The sequence below is a fragment of the Protopterus annectens genome, chromosome 7.part1 (genome assembly GCF_019279795.1).
Source record: "Protopterus annectens isolate FY-2018-M chromosome 7.part1, PAN1.0, whole genome shotgun sequence".
Taxonomy (NCBI): Eukaryota; Metazoa; Chordata; order Ceratodontiformes; family Protopteridae; genus Protopterus; species Protopterus annectens.
In genome coordinates this window covers 182,600,014-182,621,567 of record NC_056740.1, presented here as the reverse complement: position 1 = coordinate 182,621,567, position 21,554 = coordinate 182,600,014, and the positions used below count along the sequence as shown (strand labels likewise).

Below are 21,554 nucleotides of genomic sequence, written 5' to 3'. Positions count from 1 at the left end.
GGCAAATCACTGGGGATTGAAATCATTAAATAATGGCAGACATTTGAGTTTCAGAATTCATATCCTTCAGATAATACTGTACATGCTAATGGAATCCCTGTTGTTCTACTAACTTTCTAAGTTTATAAGAGCAATATATAAAATCTGTCCTTATTTTTGGTAGTTTGTCCCTTGTTATGTGTGGCTCTGTCCAGATTTCTTGTGCTGAAAGGTTGAGAGGTATGGTCAAGAGGTATGCAAACCTCTTAACTGCTGCTGCTGCCAGACAATTGCTCAATGTTCTTCACTCTTCACACACACACACACACACACACACACACACACACACACACACACACACACACATACACGCGTGAGTCTCTTCTGCTTTCATGCATGCATTCACTCATGCATGCAGACAGAAACATAAACACACATGCACACACTTTTTTGGTTTCATTTATTTTATACTCACTAAACAGGAAAAGTGTTGCTTAGCGAGTGTAAGATAATGGCTCGATCAATCTCTCTCATACATGCATACATTCTCACACACAGATGTAAACACATACACACATTTTTTTTTTTATTTTAATTTTTTTCTTTATTATTTTACACTTACTAAACAATAAACGTGCTGCTTAGAAAGTGTAAAATAATGGCGGCCTTTATGTTTTTTCAGTCCGAGCTCCACAGCAGCTTGACAGTTTTTAGCAGGCATTACTTGTACATTAATACCTTGCTGGAGAAAGTTTGTTCTCCAATCAGGGTGCTGATGTACAGTTTGCGCATTCTCTAATAGGTTTAAACTCTGTCTTCCATGTTGTCAATACACACAACTTTTTTTTTTCTGAAAAAAAAACTTTCTCTATCAAATGCTTTTTCCTGCACCAAGACCCACCAATAGCAGTGATATTTTCTTACATCCTGCTTCCCTCTGGATCGTCGGTATTCTGTTAGTGTTGTCAAATGTTTGCCTCTCCACCACAAAACCACATTGATCCATATCTATCAGTTTTTGGCATCACTTTTGCCATTCTTTTAGTTGTTATATATGTAAACACATTTTAATCATGATAAGGGAGGGTGGCCTAATGGTTAAGGTGTGTTCCTTACAAACACAAGGTGCAGGGTTTGAGTCTCACAATGGATAATTGGCTAACTTAAAATGGCTCCCAAGGGCAGTTAGCTTAGTACTAACCTATGAAAGGCCCTATTCCAAGTCTAGGAGAAGGGGTCATATTTATTTATTTTATTTTATTTTATTTTACATTTGTTAACCGGGCTAGTCTAGCTGGATATATGTCCATTTTCAGTAGAGGCCCGGGGAGAAAAGCTCCACACATAAATCAATTACAAAGAGACATATTAATAAAAAGTTGAGTAGAATAGGAATATACATTTAATAACAAGAACAACAAAATACCTAAGGTACTCCAAAAAAAAATATACTAGTTCAGTAGAAGCATCACAATTAAACAGCTAAAGATTAGCAAAATTGTTTTCGATAATCTGTTGGAGAGAAATAAGTAAAACAGGGATTAATGAAGAAATACAAGGGAGGAGAAGAGTGAGAAGCAAAGGTCAGTAAGGAGAAGAAGTAAGAAGATGGAAAAGAGGACAGGGGAGAGAAAAAGGAGGAGTGGGTCAGAGCATAAGAGGAGAGCAACAGGGCGAGAAGAAGAAAGTATATGTATAGCTAATAAGTACAGTGTATAGTTATAGTAGAGTAGGGGAAATGAAGAAGGTTAGTCAGGAGTCCTACAGGAACAAAGCCAGTGATTTTGGAAGTACAGTTTGATTTTTTGTTTGAAGAGTGGTAAGGAGGGGATTAGAGTGATATCAGTGGGTAGCTGATTCCATGTTCTACCTACAGTATTGGTGAACAGAGAGTCACCAGCTAAGTTATGGGATTTTACAGATTTGGTCATGAGTTTAGAAGAAGATCGTAGGGAGGTAAGATTATTATAAGGGGTTAAAAGTTGAGAAAGTATAGGGGTGTTATCAGGTTAGTAAAGTATCTTGTGGGCAATGGTAAGTTGTGAGATCATAAGGCAGTTTTGTAGCTCAAGCCAGCCTAGGAGTTTTAGGTTATGACAGTGATGTGTTCTAAAAGGGTTACCGGTGGCAAAGCGGGCAATGCTATTGTAACAGGTTGCTAGTTTATTTAGGTTAGCCTTCTTAAGGTTAGTGAAAATAGGTGAGGCGTAAAAGAGAGTAGATATCAGATGGGAGTGGGCGATAGTAGCTCTGGTAGAAGGTATAAGAGATGGTTTAATACGGTATAACGATCCTATCCTATTTTTTTGTTAACTGTTTTGATGATGTTATTGATGTGTTGATCAAAAGTGAGATAGTTGTCGATGGTTATACCTAGCAGTTTAGTTGTCGTGTCAGGAGAGATGACAGTGGTATCATTAGACATGATGTCGAAATTTAATGGGGAGGCTCGAGTGGTAGGAGTGAAAAGGAGAAGTTTCGTTTTTTTAGCATTGAGGAGGAGGTACCGTCTAGTAAACCAAATTTCTACAGTGTTGAAAGTAGTTTGAGTTAGAGAGAGTAGCTCTAAAGAGGTAGATGCTGAACAAATAATAGTGGAGTCGTCAGCATATTGGATGCAGGTAGCTTGAGGGATTACAGTGTTGAGATCGTTTATGTAAAGGGAGAAGAGAAGTGGGCCGAGAATGGAGCCCTGTGGGACTCCAATAGAAACAGGCAATAAGGAAGAGATATGATTGTCCCAATGAACGGCTTGATGTCTGTTGCTAAGATAAGAAGTAAACCATTTTATAGCCAGGTTATCAAATGAGAGGGATTCAAGGATGTTAATAAGGGAAGAGTGGTTCACCATGTCAAAAGCTTTAGAAAGGTCAATGAATAGAGCAGAGGTGAAAAGATTGGAGTTACGATAGTTGTTGATGGTGTCAACAAAGGAAAGGAGGGCAGTGGAGGTGCTATGGTGGGGTCTAAAGCCATGTTGACAGTTGGCTATTATGTTGTGTAAAGAGTGATACTGTACAAGTTGCTGATGGATACATTTTTCCATAATCTTAGCTAGAGGTGAGAGAAGAGCAATAGGTCTAAAGTTAGTGTAGTCAATAGAGTTACCACCTTTGTGTAGTGGGATGATATGAGAGACTTTCCATATATCTGGTATGGTTCCCTCTTGAATAGTCCTATTAATGAGTATAGATATAGGGTATGCAATCTGTTTAGCAGCCTTTTGAAGAAAGAGAGAGGGGAGTTTATCAGCAGAGGGGGTGCAGGGTTTCAGTTTGAGAATAAGCTTGTAGATGAAAGAGGTAGAGATAGGATGAAGAGTGAAGTTGTGGGGGGAATCAACAAGATTATTTGGAGGGTAAAAGTTATTGGCGTTCAGTTGTCTAGCAAGAGATTGAATGGTTTCTATAAAAAAGGAGTTAAAAGCGTTTGCAGTATGGTTAGGGGTATCTGGGTCTGCGTTTATGGGGGAGGGAGTTTTAGCTGTTCCAGGTGAAAGGAGTTTGTTGATTGAAGACCAGAATTGTTTGGGTTTATTTAAATGGGTTTGTTGAAGTTCACAGTAGTAGTTTCTTTTGTCAGAGATTATAGCTTTTTTTGTAAGATTTCTAAGTTGGCGAAAATGAAGAAAGTCAGAGCTGATTCTATGGTATCTCCATTTGGCCCAAATTTTATTTTTAGTATGAATTAATTTCTTTGTTTCCTTTGAGAGCCATGGGGCTATATTAGACTTCATTCTAATAGAGCGTTCAGGGGCATGTTTATCCAAAATGGAAAGGAAGGTTGAGTTAAAGAATGAAACTGCTTCATTAAGAGGAAGTGATTTCAAAAGGTTCCAGTTGCATGTTTTGAGATCATTTTGAAATAAGTCACTTTTGAAGTGTTTGGTCGAGCATATTATTCTAGTGTTAGGGAGGTTTTGATAGTCAGTCTTTTCTCTAGAGATATAGGTTAGGCAGTGGTCACTGAGGTCATCAGGCATAGTTCCTACTTTGTATGAGACATTGACTTTGTTTATGAGTATCCAGTCTAAGATACTCTGTTTCTTACTTGGTTTATTAAGCCTTGTTGTAGTGGTAATGGATTGAGTGAAACCATGTAGGTTTATATGACAGGAGGGATTTTCACTATTAATAGTATTCCAGTCTATATTAAAGTCACCCAGAATTATAGTTTCTTGGGGGTAGTTGGTGGAAACCCAACTGAGGAAGTCTTCTAAGATCGGTATATTGTTGCCTGGTGGTATGTACATACAGATGATGTAAAGAGCTTTTTGAGCATTTAATTGAAGTTTAGCAATGATGGCTTCAGCTTTAATATCCTGGGTTGGACAGGCTGGGAGGGTGGAGATGCTAAGATGGTTCTTAAATAGAATTGCCACTCCACCACCTTTACGTTTAGAACAATCAAGCCTATATAAATTGTAGCCTTGGGGTATGATCTCAGTGTCTTTGGTGGCTGGCTTTAGCCACGTCTCTGAGAGGCACAGAATATCAAAGTGGTGAATGTCTAACAGGGCATGTAAGTAGTGTACTTTGTTGTTTACACTTCGTATATTTAGATGTCCTATGAGTAGGGTGTTACTGAAGTTAGGTTTAGATACTTGAGGGGAGGGATATAAAGGGCCAGGGTTGGGGTGAATATCACCATCTTCTAAGGTAGGGGTATTAAGTCTGGATTTGAAGTTGCTTTTTGGAAGGTCTAGTTGTTTCATTTTTTTATCAGAGGGTAAGGCATAGGTGAGGTGAGAGTACCTATGGAATTTGGGAAGGTGATAGCTAGGGGTGGAGGTAGAATTTAAGAATGAGGTAAGAGAGGTGTGGATGATAGATGTATGTTTATTTATATAGTCTGGCTGATTTTTAAGTGGGTGTTCGAAGAAGGTAAGAAGGTAAGAAGAATAAAGGGAGGAAGAGAATAATGCTAAGAATATCAACATGGTGGGTAAGTATGGAGTCATGTAGAAGTGGTGATATAAGGGAAGTTATAAAGTAGTAGTGGAAGAAAGGGTAGGAGAGGTGGTGTTATAGGTATAAGGCAAAAGGAAAGAAGGAATGAATTAGTAGGAGGATCTGTAGGGGTGAGAAAGGAGAATACAGAGTATAGGTATAGGTATAGAGAGTGGAAGTTTATGGGAAGAAAGTTAATTGAGGAAGAGGAGAGAAGCTAGTAATAGGAGAAGAGGTTGGTTTAGCAGTAGAGGAAGGAGGGAGGGGGGGAAGAGTCTGTGCAGAGGGGAGGGGTCTAGTTTTTAGCGGGAAAGATCAGGATAGGTTGTAAGAGTGAGGGGGTGTGACTAGGGAAGTATAAGGTTAGGACCCCTGGGGGTGGGTGGGAATTGGGGGGTAGGGAGGGGAGTGGAGTGAGCCAGGGGCGAGCAGGGACACACAGAGTCCAGAGAGGAAGGAAAAAGTAACAGAAAAAGCTAGCAGATAGAAGGTTTGAGATAGGTAGTGTAAGGAGGAGTGGGTCACAGAGCCCTACAAAGATGGAAAGGGATAGGAGCGAGAGAGGTGAAAATAGGAAGAATATGGAAGTGAATAAACCAGTACTGTAAGTCTAGATGTGGACAGAGTGACACCTAGTGGGCAAAGAGTAGAGGTACAGAGGAAGAGGAAGAACCAAATAGTTCCAGAGAGGTTCGGAGTCAATCAGTGAAAGGAGGTTTTCAGAGGGGTAAGTTAGAAGGGAGAAAGACCTGGGTGTGTAGGGAGAGAGTAAAGTATGAGAAACTAGAGAGAATGAGTTGGAAAATAAATGTTACAGCTAGAGTGGGCTAGAAGAGTTAAGGAGATACAGTGAGATGGAGGAAGGTTAGGGTTTAGAGAGAAAAACCTGCACTATTTGCAGTGAAGTCTAAATGAGGGAGGGTGTCACCAAGTGGCTGGAATAAAGATACGTCTTACTCCACTTAGGATATCCTCATTGAATACTTGGACTAAAGAAGAGGGCAGCTAGTGTAGGTCAGGGGGGACGAACATAGAAGTTAGGATAGGAATTCTAAGGCTGCTGGCTATCCTGGCAGGCGAGTGTACTAAAAACAATTATCAAGGTTAAAACAGTAGATCAGTAAGGGTTCAGCAGTAGTTACACATACTTCCTTAGTTTCCTCCTGATTAAAAGTCCAGAAAACAAAGGGGATGAGGCAGCTAGGAAGCCTGCTTTGGTTGTTTGTTTGCTTGAGCAATTTAGAGCGCTGAATAGTTTAGGTAGGTTTGAGGTGTCCTCATGGGCTTAGCTCACAGGGGTAAGTCAGGGCAGAAAGCTATAGAACAGGAGAGAGAGTTTAGAGAGAAATAGTGTTAAAAACAATTTAAACACATCTTGTTTCTGACTTACAATGAAATGTCGTTGAATTATAAGACAACATAATTATTAGTAGCAGTTAGAAGCACTTGTGAAAAAAAAAAATTGCGTTTCTATATCAGATAATTTAGCCAGCAAACTTCAACAGCATAAAAATCTATAAAGACAAAACACTTCAATAATGCAGCTAATAGTCTTTGAGTATGCAGAGTTACTTTACAAGCAGGATTAAATCACCTAACACATGGCGTTTACTGAGTATTTAAATCTACAAATACACTTCATGAATATAGTGCATTAACATTTCTCTCCACAAATGTAGATTAACTAATATCTTTTATATAAAAATGCAGCTACTAGCCATACATAACTAATATTTTTGAAAAAATGCAACTAATAGCCATACTACCGCATTGACTTTAGGACAGAGAAGATGGCATTTGCTGAGTCATAGCGTATTCCATTGGAGTCACTCCCCTATGGTGAATATAAATGGATTTTTAATAATACATATGATAACAGCATCATTCTGGAGGAATTTTCCAAGGTGAGAGTCAAATTATTATTGAGCGGTTATCAGACAAATTTGTTGGTTAGGACAGAAAAGAGAATACCGGGAATTCGTGATATTGGGATGTCTGGCACAAGGAGGGGAAGAGATGAACAGGCTCATAGTGGTGGAGAGAAAATATTTTTTGTTAGTACATTTTCACCTTTTTCAGAAATACTAAGCAGTTTGGTTAGGAGATTTTGGCCCATCATAATGCAAGGGGACACTACCAAAAGGGTGTTTCCAGAAAAAATAATTTTTTTTCATACATTAGATTTTCAAATTTAATGGAACTGCTTAATAGCAGTGGTAAGAGAGTGAGTATTGGTAGTCAAGTGGGTTGTTTCCCATGTTCAAGATGCAAGGTTTGCCCAAAGGTCAGGAATTTAAATGGCACTAATAACAACAGGGTTTATAAAGCCATGTATAAGTTTACCTTTTGTTCTACTGGAGTTGTTTAGATTATAGGATGTGGATATTCCCCAGTTAAATGGTACATCGGGCAAACCAAGAGGCAAGTCAAAAAATGCATTCTTGAACATTTAGGGGACATTAGACATAGCAGATTGGATAGCCAAGTTGCCCATCATTTTTGGGCATGTCATGGGGGATTGGATTCCACTTTGTTCTTCAGTGTATTAGCCAAGCCCATGAATCAGCATGGAGAGATGTACAAGAACAAATTATTAGCTTTGGAAACCAGGTTTAGCAGTAATTTCAATACTTTACATCCAATAGGTTTGAATTTGTTGGTAAATTTTAATGTTTAACATGTATGGAAAAAAGTGGAGGCAACACTTCGTCTTTTTTAAAGTTTTATTAAATATGTTGTGTATCACCTTAAGGTGTATGTATTAACAATATGGTATTAATTGATGTAATATAAAAACACTGTGTTTCTGGTGTGTAATTCATCCCTTGAAGGCGTAAACCGAGGTACCAGGAGACACCAGTAAAGATTTTTCAAAACTCAGAAAGGCTCTTTTGTTTGTTTTCTTATACATCACATTTTTTTTTTGTTTTATCCTATCCAACAAGCAGCAGGCATAAGACAGAGGAACAGTCTAGAATGGGACATCAGTCATATCAGAAGACATACATTCACTACCTGTACATCTATGGGCAGTTTAGAGCTTGCTATTTCTGCTATATTCATGCCTTTGAATGTGTGAGGAAACTGGTCACCTTGAAAAAACAGATTGACAAAGAAGCAGATTCTGCATAGAAGAAATTCCAGTCAGGAACTGAAACAGAGACTTAAAAGTTCTTTGTAGCAGCAATGCTAACCACTGTACTACTGTGCTACCCATTTTAGTGGCAATAAAATGTCACTTATTTTTTAAGTGAAGATGTAGATTTTCCTGTGTATCTTAAAGACCATTTGCAAACTGACAAAATCAAAGTAGCCTATCTGTTCTGAAAATACATTTCCTCAGTAGCTGCCTACCTTGGCATATCCTTGTCTCTGTAAATATGTTTTGTTCATTTCTTATGTGATTCTGTTCACCCAGGCTGTGCCTGCAAACGGTCCATTCAGATCAGTGAACAACCCAGGTAAATACATATAAATAAATAAAATAAATAAAAAAAATGCTGTCTTTCTGTCATTTGCCTTCTCACTTTTCTTTTTAAGGAAGATCACTTCCAATAAATAACCACCATAGCTATAACATACTCTGTCTTTACTGATTATGTTGCAGGAAGTTCTGCTTTGTTACTGACATCATGTTGGGGTCAGCAGAATCCACTACTTATTCAGCAAGAGGGAGAAAAGTGTAGAGAGAGATTATTTTCAAATTGGGGCAGTTTTACTTGTGTGTGTGTGTGTGTGTATATATATATATATATATATATATATATATATATATAAAAAAAAATATATATATATATATATATATATATATATATATATATTTTTTTTTTGTCTAATTTTCAATTTTAAGGTTAGTTACTTGTGGCTGGTTAATCTGGTTGTCAATCTTCCATGCATTCTGCAGTCCATTTATGCGTAAACAAATATGTAGTTTGCATCTTTTTCCATCCTGGTAGTTAAAACACCAAAGATCTGTGAGATTGTAGCCAAAACTTAGACGGCACCATCATCAAGTGGTAACCCATTAACAGTGATCAGGACAAGTGCCAGAAGATGGCCTTTTATCTCTTTATTCATGCCCTCTGTATAACAGATTAGAAAAGCAGACAAGTGGTAAAAAATAAGGACAGAGGGGACAGAATAAATAAAACTGTAATGAAACATGGCTATGCACCAACTGGAAGAACAGGAAGCCAGTGTCAAGGTATCACCAGTGCAAGAAAAAACAATAAATTGCATTTACAGAAGTACATTCAAAAACAGTAGATTTAGACGAGATGACAAGTATATTGATAGGAATGATATCAGCCAGAATCACAAACTGAAAAATAGTAACAACACATCATATGATGTTTATTGACACTCTTGTGTAAGGCAATACACAGTGTATGAAGGGTAGTGGTCATTATCACTCTTCTGCCAGGCTTTCCCATGGCAAACCAGTTTAAACATGAGGTAATTGTTTTAACATGCCACAGAAATGTACCGCAGAGAGTTAAACATTAAACACCAAAAATAATCATTGTAGATTATTTTATAGCCAAGAACACACTCTCAGTCAAAGAGTGAAATATCTCTCCTTCTGTCTTTCAGACAGTTACTAATATGAATGAGTAAGCACAAATATGAATGTACTGCCATACTTCAGGGAGCACGTCTGCAGCTATCATTTATAAGACTCATTCCTTAGCAGGACAAGGCATGCAGAAGCTGACATAAACATGGAGGAGGGAAGCATCCAGTGTTTATGACAAAAGACTCCAGGGGGCCATCCATCCCCAAATGGATGCTTGTTGAAATTCTGAGCACCATACCTGTTATCCTTGGAATACAAGATCTACACGTGCAAATGTAAGGGAATAAATACTCTGCTATAGTCTGCAGTACCTCAACCTTTTGCCTGACCCTGATTTTCAGAGATATCCCTGAGGTTAGCTCAAATGTTTTCTCTGTCTCTCAAAAATGATGATTTTTTGACAAGAGGTGGCAGATCATTCTCAATAAATAATAACCATTATTATAATTATTCAAACTTAAAAAAATCTTAAACAAATATAAACCGAAAACAAACCAGGAGTGAAATAGTGGCAATACTCTTCGTTTATTACAAAAATTAAGCAGTTTTATCCTGGTATCTGGACTTCTGAATACAACAAATTGATCACATTGACTGTAGTTATATACTTCCACAACACTCATTAAAAAATTCTTACCATATCATTGGCTAACCAATCAACCACCAAATTGAATCCAAGCAAGTATAATATAAATAACCACACAGTGAATACAAAATAAAAAAAGCAATAAAAATGAAATTAAAATAAATATGAAATGTAAATGTAAAAATAGAAATCTGCATCTAAAGTTATATGAATTGTTAACACTGAGAAACCAGTTAAATATGTACATCTCTGTTGCAATAAAGCACCAGTTTATAAATATGTTGCATGTAAACATGTAGAAAAAACATTTAAAAGGTTGTAATTCTAAGTTCATGTATAACAAACCCATTACTGTTTTAATAAAAATCAGTCATGTAAAAAAATTACATAAAAAAATGATGCTTTTAATATTAAAACACTACTGATGAAATCACGTAATTTAAACCCCAGCCCTCTGTAGCATTGGCAAACAACCACCATTTTAGTTCTTTTAGCTCTAATAAATCACCTACAGGGCCACCCCTCATGTCTGCCATAACATGATGTATACTATAGTACAAAATTTAAAACTATGTCAATCCTGTGACTTTAGGTGCTTAAAAATGCATTATGTTCATCTTTTTTCATAATATCATAAAGATGCATATACATTCTAGCTTTAATTATCAACTTCTTTTACTTTCAGAAATGCATGTTGATTCATTTCCTTTTATTCTGTCAACTTTCCATATGTATTTTGCTACATTTGCCATCACTTATATAACCAAATCTGAGATCAATTACTTTGTGGTAAATGTTTCTTAGGACAGAGCCAGACATAACAACCATTTCACAAAACAGCCATTTCTCACACATTTTACACTTTCTGCACCAAACTACCTCAATACAGTATCATAATAACACTCTCTTTATCACACATACCCTGTCATATCCACAATTTTTCAATCATTCATTTCAACTGGCACACACTGCAACCCATTCCTGCGTGCACCTCCAGTCAGTATACTGCACTCAGAGCATCACCAACACACATGCATTGTATGTGCCGAAATACTCTATTACTCACTCAGAACATCACAGACACACATGCATTGTGTGCACTGAACCACTCTATCACTCACTCACAGCATTACCAACACACATGCACTGTGTGTGGTGAAACACTCAAACAATCACACAACACACACGCATTGTGTGCGCTGAAACACTCAATCACTCAGAGCATCACCAACACACATGCATTGTATGTGCTGAAACACTCAGTCACTCAGAGCATCACCAACACACATGCATTGTGTGCGCTGAAACACTCAGTCACTCAGAGCATCACCAACACACATGCATTGTGTGCATTGGAACACTCAACAACTTGCTCAGTGCATTACCATCACACATGCATTGTGTGCGATGAAACACTTGATCATTCACTCTCCAGCATCACCAACACACACACGCACACGTGCACATTCACCCACACACACATTCACTCTAACACATAACACTCAACCACTCTTTCACAACATCATCGACTCCAACCTATAAAAACATAGATTTAACATACTCACCAGAATGTTCCTAAAAACGCACACACACGCATACAGCTATCTTCAAAAATTTCTACCACACACACTGGCAGTTACATGCTCCTACATACAATCACATCACTTCACTAGAGTTACCAACTCTATAGTAAGAAATAGTTACTATGTAAGAGAAAAGTCAGGCCACTGCAGCAATGACTGGTTGACATGAAACTCTCAATAGGTACACATAGTAAGTATACTTAATATGATGCACTTTTAGTAAGTGTGCATCATGTCGACAAAATAGTCCTTGATAAGATGGCTGGTGATGGCAGTCAAGACAGACTTGATATGAATCAGGTGGATCTGCTGCCCTATGCATGTCTAAAGAATGTAGAAATTTCAGCCTTACTGCTCTTTTTTTGGTTCGAAAACTACAAAGTAAGCTAATCTGAAATGAAGTGGTTTTAAAGGTGTAACAGTGAATTTCATTATTCAGTTTTTTTTTTTATCTGAATCACATTTTTTTTATCTGAATTACATTTTATCTTTCAAGCTGATGGGAGTCACATTAGTGTTTCTCTTGCCTTGTTTCATTTACAGACAATTTTACATTAGGAGGGTTTTCATTTCAGTTTAAAGAAATCTTGGGAATGGGCCTGCTACATTTCATCATTTTTTTTATCCTTCCATTAAACTTTTGAGTATATTGTTTGGAGACTGGACCTTATGTTACAGAAAGTACGAAATTACTCTTCATAAGATGAAAGAACTAGGAGGATTCTGGAAGATGAGTGGATTATTTGATTAATTCTTTTATTTCCAGTTTTACTCTAATTTGTCTGGGGATTATGAGATACCCTTGAGAGGTAAGAATCCTCCTTTTGAGGATTTGTTTTTAATCATTTTGAGGTAGCCAGTTTAACCTTATTAAGATGAACATTCTTTATGGTAATAAGCATAGGATAGGCTTAGGCCTCCTATATCCAGTTTTTAAAGTCCCTGCATCTCCATTATGTTTTATTACATTTCTTGGGAGGGACCAGTACAATTAACATCCACACTCCTATATAACTATTATAAGAATGTTTTCAGTGGCATGTTAGCTAGTAAACAGAAACACTGCTTGGGTGGTACTTGGCTTTTCAAAAGGCTAAGTTGTGTAAATCAGATGCAATCAAGGCTCTGCCTTCCTATAAGTGCTTTCATGCTTCCTTTATGTCAGACTTTTATATAGTTCTTAGTTTAGCACTCTGTCAATATCCTAAGGATTCTAGTTGTGGGGCAGACTGGATTGAGTGTCTTCGCAAGTCCAGTAGAAAGATTTATTTTTAGGCTAGGTCACAGAAAATCCCTGGTTAAATGGAATAAGCGATACAAGGTGAAAGCTGGGAATCTATATTCACTCTCTGGATGTCATGTGGAGGAAACCATAATATATGTATTTATTTTGCCACAGGGTTGCCAGATTTCACAGAAGTTGGCCTCTCATGTATTGCCCTTTGTTTACTGCATTAACTGAAAGTATGACTTGTTTGGGATTTTATGTTACTTCTCATACATCTTGATGGAATTTTTTTATTACTTTTGATGAAGGCACTGTGGAAGTTTTCAGTGGTAGACACAGGGAACTGCTTCATGTACATAAATGAAACATGCATTTTGATATTTGGGAGTGGTTATGCAACAGGGCTCAGCTCTAAGGCTATTGCTGTTCGTACTGGTGCTGGAATACAGCAACAAACAGGTCAGAGGGGACAGATCAACAAAGGTGTGTGCAGACAATATGATTATGTCTATAGATTCTGCAAAAAGAATTCTAACAAATGAAAGGGGCTTGGAATACAAATCTGAAATCACATGGGATGAAACTGAATACACACCAAGCAGTAGTCATGGCAACAAATGGGGGAAAACTGAAGAAGGTTAAAATCAAGCTATAGGGGAAAGGATCTTGAAGGTGTTGGCACTGTTGATCTGAATGAGACAGTCAAAGCTAAAAATCAGAGCTGGTGCAGCAAACTAGCAGAAAATGTTAGGGGTAGTATGTGACAGAACAATGCCAAAGAAGTTGAAAAGTAAGGTGTATAAAATGGTGGTGTAAGTTTTGCATCTGTATGCACAGAAAACCGGGCAGTGAAGGCAGAGCAGCAGAGGAGGATTAGGGTTATATAGATGAACTGCTTGAGATGGGTAGTAGGATGAACAGTTTGGGACAGATGAAGAAATGAGAACATCAAAGCAGAAGCCACACTAGCCCCAATTACAGAAAAAGTCAAGGAAAAGAGATTATGGTGGTTCAATCACATATGCAGGAAATCAGAAGACAATTTGGTAAAGCTGATTTGGGAGAGACAGGAAGAAGGCATGAGAAAAAAGGATACCCAGTCAAGAGATGGACGAATTGCATGATAGAAGACCTAAAACAAGCAGACATGACTATCAATAAAGATGGGAGAATGTCTCTGAAAAGAAAGACATGGCAGCAGTTGATACAATATCTAATCTTGTGTAAAACTGGAAAAAGGGGGGGTGATGATGATGATGATGCTATAATTCTGTTACAGTTTTAGTGAGTCTACCCGTGTACTTTTAAAGGAAATAAAAATATATTTTAAGTACAGAACACTTGAACATTTTACAAGCAGTATAAAAAAAGAAATACACGTTATGATGTATAAAAGTTCAGGTCTAAAATGTAAAACTCCATGAAATTTCATGATTTTATGCTACTTTCCCAGATGGATTGGAAAGAGTGTTTTTGAAGATGAGTTGCTTTCCAAGGAGGCTGTTAACGGACCACCTCTCAAGAAAAAGATGTTCAAAAATCAAATACTTCTCAAACCAAATTAAAAGAACAATGTAAACCTCTAGTAAGAAATATAGAGTGAATCAGCTTTTTTTTTTTTTTTTTTTTTTTTTTTTTTAATGGAAAACCTTACCCGGTATGAAAACTCCTCCTCTGATATCCCTTCCTTGCTGTTATTCACAATTACTCGATCTGAAAATTCTATTTCAGCCTTCCCAGTTCTGCAGACGATTCTAAAACAAAAATTTAACAAAAATAGTTAGATATTAGTCCGTCTCTAACACGCCACTGAATCAATGTTTTCACATTTTCAGTGTATAGCTGTAATCAAATGGATAAAATAGTACTAAATGGGTTAAATGGACCAGTAAATACCAAACAACAAATATGAATTATAATGACACTACCAAAGGTGGGCAGCACTAATGTAAAAACTTCAGATTGTGCAATCAACATACAACTGCTATAAGAATATAATGGCAAGTAGCACTAACTGGAATGCGTAATTCAGCAAGCATGCGCGAACACAAGTGTGTGCGCACACACACACACACACACACACACACACACACACACACACACACACACACACACACACACACACACACACACACACACACACACATCTGTCATCTGTCGATCTTTTCTACATAGCTACTTCTATTGGTAGCTAACAGGTTATAGTTTATGTGCTGTACGCTTACCCTTAGTAGACAGTTCCTAATCAATACGACTTATAATTCTTGTTACTGTCTATATATATATGATAAGTTTATGTTATTTGCAACAATTACAATGGACAACAAGGTCTAACAAATACATGACAACTAGCCAAATTATAATCTTTAAGTAACATAGTGCTGTAGTCATAACTGCAGCTATTCAGGACCATGCAGGGAACTTTGTATCCTTTATGGCAAGTAACATACCACACTTTCCATGATAAAATGAATACAACAGATTAGTGAGCCATGTATTTCAAGTGTGTGTCAATAGACCAGAAAGCTCAGATAAACTACAGCATTCTGTGACAGTGAACCTAGAAGGGTTAAATGAAGAAAGATACTGACTTATGTGGGTGTAGTTGATTTTGTATGGTCTTTATGTCCACTTTTTATTTGTGCAAATGGTGAAGACTCACTATTTTTTCTGTATTGATGGCAATAGAGGTGCATTATAGAGAATGGTTGTGTAGGTAGACTGCTGAAGAATGTTTTCCAGCTCTGTGGCATATAGGAATGAACATAATATAAATATATTTATCTATATCTATATCTATTTACTTATCTATCTATCCACATACATATAGATAGACACAGCTATCTATATATCTTTATATATATATATATATATATATATATATATATATATATATATATATATATATATATGTATAAAATACATATATGCATACATGTATAAATATATATATATATATATATATATATATAATTTTGAACGTTTGTTGCGAGTACTTATATACTCGAAAAACACTGTTGAAACTTATGATAGCAACTGACAAAAATAATGAACAAAAAAAAATGTGGACAATTTGATTTTTCGAACATCCTACCACATCCAGTGTCATTCAACACACATTTTGCAGGGGGGCAATCCCCGCTGCACCCCCCACACCTACTGCTACTTATATATGCAAACTCTGAGATCGCACTACAGTGAGGGAAAGGATACATTTCCTGATCCCCACTATAGTGCGATCTCCACTCAATATGACAAATTCACAACAGCAAACGCACAATACCATTCGCTGTTTTCCATTCGGCATGTTTTTTTCACACATACAGACCTGTGGAAACTTACTTTTGGATATCCATTATTACACACTTCAGCCGCGACATTTTGATAGAACACCTAATATATATATATATGTGTGTGTGTGTGTGTGTGTGTGTGTGTGTGTGTGTGTGTGTGTGTGTGTGTGTGTATGTGTGTGTGTGTGTTTGTGTGTGTGCACGCATGTGTGTGCATATTATTTCCAGGTGGGAGATATAATCAATTGAACATGTCCTTAGTTATGTCTGATTTAGGAGTCTGCTCTGACAGATGAGGAGGACTCCAGTGGAGTCAAGTAGAGGCTACCAAGCAATCACTGTTGTAGGGATGCACTGATCATCTCTGCTGTCTCCTCATTATCCATAAGAGCTGTGAGGGTAACATAGACTAAGTAACAGGTAACATGAGAGTCTTCTGAGAATTTAGAACCTACTTCAACAACAAAAGCTCATTCAGCTCCCACAAGACTAAAAATATTCCCATAAAGTACTTGTTAATATTATGCTGTGATTCATGAACAGAACCCCATTTTATTTAACCCCCCCACACACACACTCACACATGTTTGAAGGAAACAATCTACTTTAACACAGTACTATGGTGCCAGATTTGAACGTTCTATTCCTTATCCCAGATGGTTTACAAATCACGTAGGTGCATGTCAGAAGTTATATCAGATAAGTCATTTGCAAACAACAGATGTGTCTGTTACCTCTACGTCTTCAAAATAGACTCTGTCCTACCCATGGCTGTGCCCTGACAGTGTGTTCATAAATAGACTCTGTCCCAACCATGGCTGTGTCCTGACAGTGTTTTCATAAATAGACTCTGTCACAACCATGGCTGTGCCCTGACAGTGTGTTCATGACAATTATGTACAGAGTGTTAACAGGAAGCACAATTGTCAACACACTCATACATGGTCCAAACAACACACGACAATGACATTTATAGAGTGCAACCATTTCCCACAGCACATACTGAGAAATGTGGTCACAGACCTTCTTAGTGTCCACTAAATAATTATAAGCTGCATCGTTTTTTTCTTAAAACTTGCATTTTACCTGTCTCTGGCCTAGCACTCAAGTGTGGGGTCATTTAATGCACTGTTCTAACTTGTTGCTACTTGTGTATCTCTGCTATCTTTAAACAAACAAAAAAAAATCTTGCTTTTTTCCCACTTTCTGAAATTTAAAAAAAGTTCAGTTACAGATTTGCTGTTCTGAACTGTTTGTAAGTTTCTTGGAGGCCATTGCTTGCTTGGGCTAAAGGGAAGTCTCTGTGTTCATCAGTGGCAGTGGTAAACACTGAACAGCCTGCCTGCCCCTGTGGGAGTGGTTACTGCCTAGAAACTGTAGTTTTATTGCCCATTTTGGGTCAATTCCAAACTCCTTGATCCCCCTCTCTTAAAACCCGATTGCCTCGTGGTTTTGGCATCTTTTCAGACTTGTTGGCTGTTGGTGAAGCACCTACCAAGAGGAGAAAACGCTGAGAGAAGAAAGGAGCCACTTTTGAGATTTTAAGTATTTTTCTTCAGATTATTTGTTAAGTTTTCTGCATTGCAGCCTACTTTGTGGTGTTTTCCAGCTTGCTAAACTTGACATCTGTATTAGGAACTGCATTTAGAACACATCTAGAGCCTGTTTACTGCATTTCCTGTGTTGCACTTATTTTAAAATTGTTTTTTTCTTAAAACTTGCATTTTACCTGTCACTGGCCTAGCACTCAAGTGTGGGGTCATTTATTGCACTGTTCTAATTTGTTGCTACTTGTGTATCTCTGCTATCTTTAAACAAAAAAAAAAAAAAAAACAAATCTTGCTTTTTTCCCACTTTCTGAAATTTAAAAAAAGTCCAGTTACAGATTTGCTGTTCTGAACTGTTTGTAAGTTTCTTGGAGGCCATTGCTTGCTTGGGCTACAGGGAAGTCTCTGTGTTCATCAGTGGCAGTGGTAAACACTGAACAGCCTGCCTGCCCCTGTGGGAGTGGTTACTGCCTAGAAACTGTAGTTTTATTGGCCATTTTGGGTCAATTCCAAACTCCTTGATCCCCCGCTCTTAAAACCCTATTTTGCACGATTTTGCGAGTTTTTGCGCATAGCGCAGCATCGGGCAGCACCGCTTAATCAGGTTTAAACTATTCCCGGCTCCACAAAGTCTGCTCTTCACTTTTTCCCTTAGAACTGTTCCAAATCTCAAAGTAAGCACTCTATTTTCCTTCTAAAACCCAGCAGTAGCTAGGATAAGTGTCTTATAAGTAAGCACTAATAAACTAAATCACTACACCCTCTTATACTCCCTTTAAGTACTTGGCTCCCTATTGGTCCTTTTTGATAAAGTCAAAAAGTAATTCCTTATACTATTCTGGCATATCCAAAATTCAGTTTCAGGTTTACTCTCCAGTCCAGCTGGTGAATATGAGAATCTTGAGGCAATGTTACAACTACCTTATGTACAGAGACCACCCTCTCCTCTTCCCAACAAGCTCAAATATATGTGAGAGATGCAACTATAAAGCCAAACTGGAGGCTGAGCTCTCTCAACATAGTACTGGCATGTTCAGTCTGGAGGAGAAGGTAATCACAGACACCACAAATCCAGTCTCACATAGACCTATCGCAACAGCAAACCAAACACATAAACATACAAAAACCTACTCGGAGGCTCTAAATAAAAATCTACCTAAGCAACAGAGACCTCCAAAGCTGACATCCAAGCAACCGCTACCCCACAACAATACCCACGTATCACATAGTTCACAAAGTCAGTGTGCCACACAGTCACAGCCCTTAAAGCTAAACAACACACCTAATACACGTAATAGGTGACTCTATCATCAGACACACTGATGTCCCTCTCACCAGGCTGAACAAGGAGAAGGTCACTGTAAGCTGCCTGTCGGGTGCCAGGATCCGCCACATAACACAAGCACTCAGGTCACTCCAAAGCAAGTACAAATATGACTCCATCATTGTCCATGCCAGTGTGAATGACCTGAGATGTACCTCCCTGGATTACATGAAAAGAGACATAGAGGAGCTCTCTGATCATGTGGCCCAGGCCGGTATGACCCTGACCTTGAGTAGCATCTTACCCTCACCAAGAATGATACCACAGTATAAAGACAAAATGATCAATTTCAACAATTGGCTAAAGTATTGGTGTCACTCAAAGGGGATCCAGTGTCTGTCAGCCTGGGATGACATGCTTGACAAGCCACGTTGCTTTGCTAGGGACGGCTTGCACCTGTCACCCTGGGTTTTTGAATACTGGCCAAGGCTCTTGCCAGCCCATAGTGCCTTTTTTAGGCAAGGCTCAAAAGACAAACCCACCTCCTTAGACAACACAAGGAAAAAGAAACTAAGGGTAATGCTGCTCAATGCCAGAAGTCTAAACTTCAAGATGCACGCACTCGAGGCTCTCCTCAGTATGGAGAATATCGATATCTGTGCAGTAACAGAAACCTGGTTCAAGGCTCCCGAGAGCACCCCAGCACTACCAGGCTATACCTCATACCATGCTGTTCGGACCCAAAACTTGGACCAAACCACAAGAGGAGGGGGAGTATCCATATTCATCAAATATACCCATACCTCCAGGCTAGTGGCACTGCACGAAGCATCTGAGACCATCCATGTGCAACTAACAGTTGGCAAAACTGCCTTCCAGTTTGTAGCCTGCTACAGACCATCCTCCCAAACTCAGGAACCCCACTCAGCTTTCCTGAAGACACTGGAGAATATGAAGGTCTCTCCAGACACCATTATATTGGGTGACTTTAACTACCCAAACATAGACTGGGAGCACTACTCAAGCCCCAACACCCTAGCCCAACGGTTCCTAGAATTTATAAACTCAAATGCTATGGAACAACTGGTCACCACTCCCACAAGAGGGGAAAACATATTGGACCTGATCATCACCAACATGGAGACTCTATGTTCCATACCAGAGGTATACCACTCATTGGTAAGATCTGACCATAAATTAATCACTATGGACATCCATATCCCGTCCCCACCCCCAGCAAAGGAAACCACGGTCAAAAACTTCTCAAAAGAAAACTTCCCACTTCTCAAAACCGAGGTGGAATCCTTCAAAGCCCCAGGGCCAGTGGAAAATATGGCCCAAACCGCAGAATCCTTTACAAATGCATTCTATGGATACCTACAGGAATGCATGGATCATGCTATCCCAAATAAAACCAAGACACACTCCTCCAAGGGCAGGAGACCTGTCTGGTGGACCCCAGCCATAAATAAGCTGTACAACAGAAGGAGGAAGCTACTACATGATAAAGCAAAATCCCTGAAAGGGAAGGCAACTCTGATCAGTACTAGCAAGAAACTACGATCCCTCATAAAATCAGCTAAGGCTAGCTTTGAAAGAAAAATTGCACAAGACGCTAAAGATAATCACAAGGCCTTCTTTAGTTATGTCAGAAACCTGGGTGGAAACTCCCAGATATGCTCTGAGTTAGTGCAAAATGACAAAAAATACACTGAACCCATAGACATTGCCAACATCCTGGCAGACAGGTTCAGTGCAAACTTCTCCCCCCCTTCCCCCCCAAATGAGCAAATGACTATCCCAACAGAGTGTAGCCTCCCTGACATCACAGATGCATAGGTGAGAGCTGCCCTCTCCAAAACAAAAAACACAGCATCAATGGGACCGGACGGTGTCCCGGGCTGCATTTTACATGAGCCCCAAGAAGAACTGAATCCTCACTTAAAATCACTAATCAGTCTCAGCCTTACAACAGGATATGTACCCAAAGAATGGCATAGAGCAACAGTGGTCCCACTCCATAAAGGTGGTGCCACAACAGACCCTGGAAACTATCGCCCTATAAGCCTAACTAGCCTGGTCTGCAAAGCTATGGAGTGTATCATCATGGAACTCATAAACAAAGACATTTGGAATCTCCAAACACTGGATTCTACCCAATTCGGCTTTGTTAAGGGCAGATCTTGCCTCTTGACCCTGGTCGATTTCTTTGAAACAGTCACCAAGGCCATAGACGAAGGGAAGGTAGTCCACACAGCCTACCTTGACCTTGCAAAAGCCTTCGACACAATACCCCACTCGGGCATCATAAATAAGCTCACCAACTTAAATATCAACCCCTATGTCACAAGATGGGTTGCAAACTGGCTTAGGGATAGAACCCACATGGTCAAAATTGCAGGTGCCATGTCAGGCTCTAAACCAGTTACAAGTGGCGCCCCACAAGGCTCAGTCCTGGGACCTCTCTTGTTCGGTATATATTTCTCTGAGGTACAGGCTAACACAGGAAGACTATGGCTGACAAAGTTTGCAGATGACTGCAAACTGGG

The 21,554-nt window shown here is 38.7% G+C and overlaps 1 protein-coding gene across 2 annotated transcripts in view; it reads right to left on the bottom strand.

Moving 5' to 3' along the window:
- PLXND1 (plexin D1) overlaps window positions 1-21,554 on the bottom strand; it is an 817,829-nt gene that overhangs the window by 255,532 nt on the left and 540,743 nt on the right. For both annotated transcript variants that reach the window (XM_044078628.1, XM_044078629.1), the window contains exon 14: window positions 14,556-14,655. In XM_044078628.1, coding sequence (XP_043934563.1) covers window positions 14,556-14,655 — 100 coding nt within the window. The remainder of the gene's footprint in view (window positions 1-14,555; window positions 14,656-21,554) is intronic.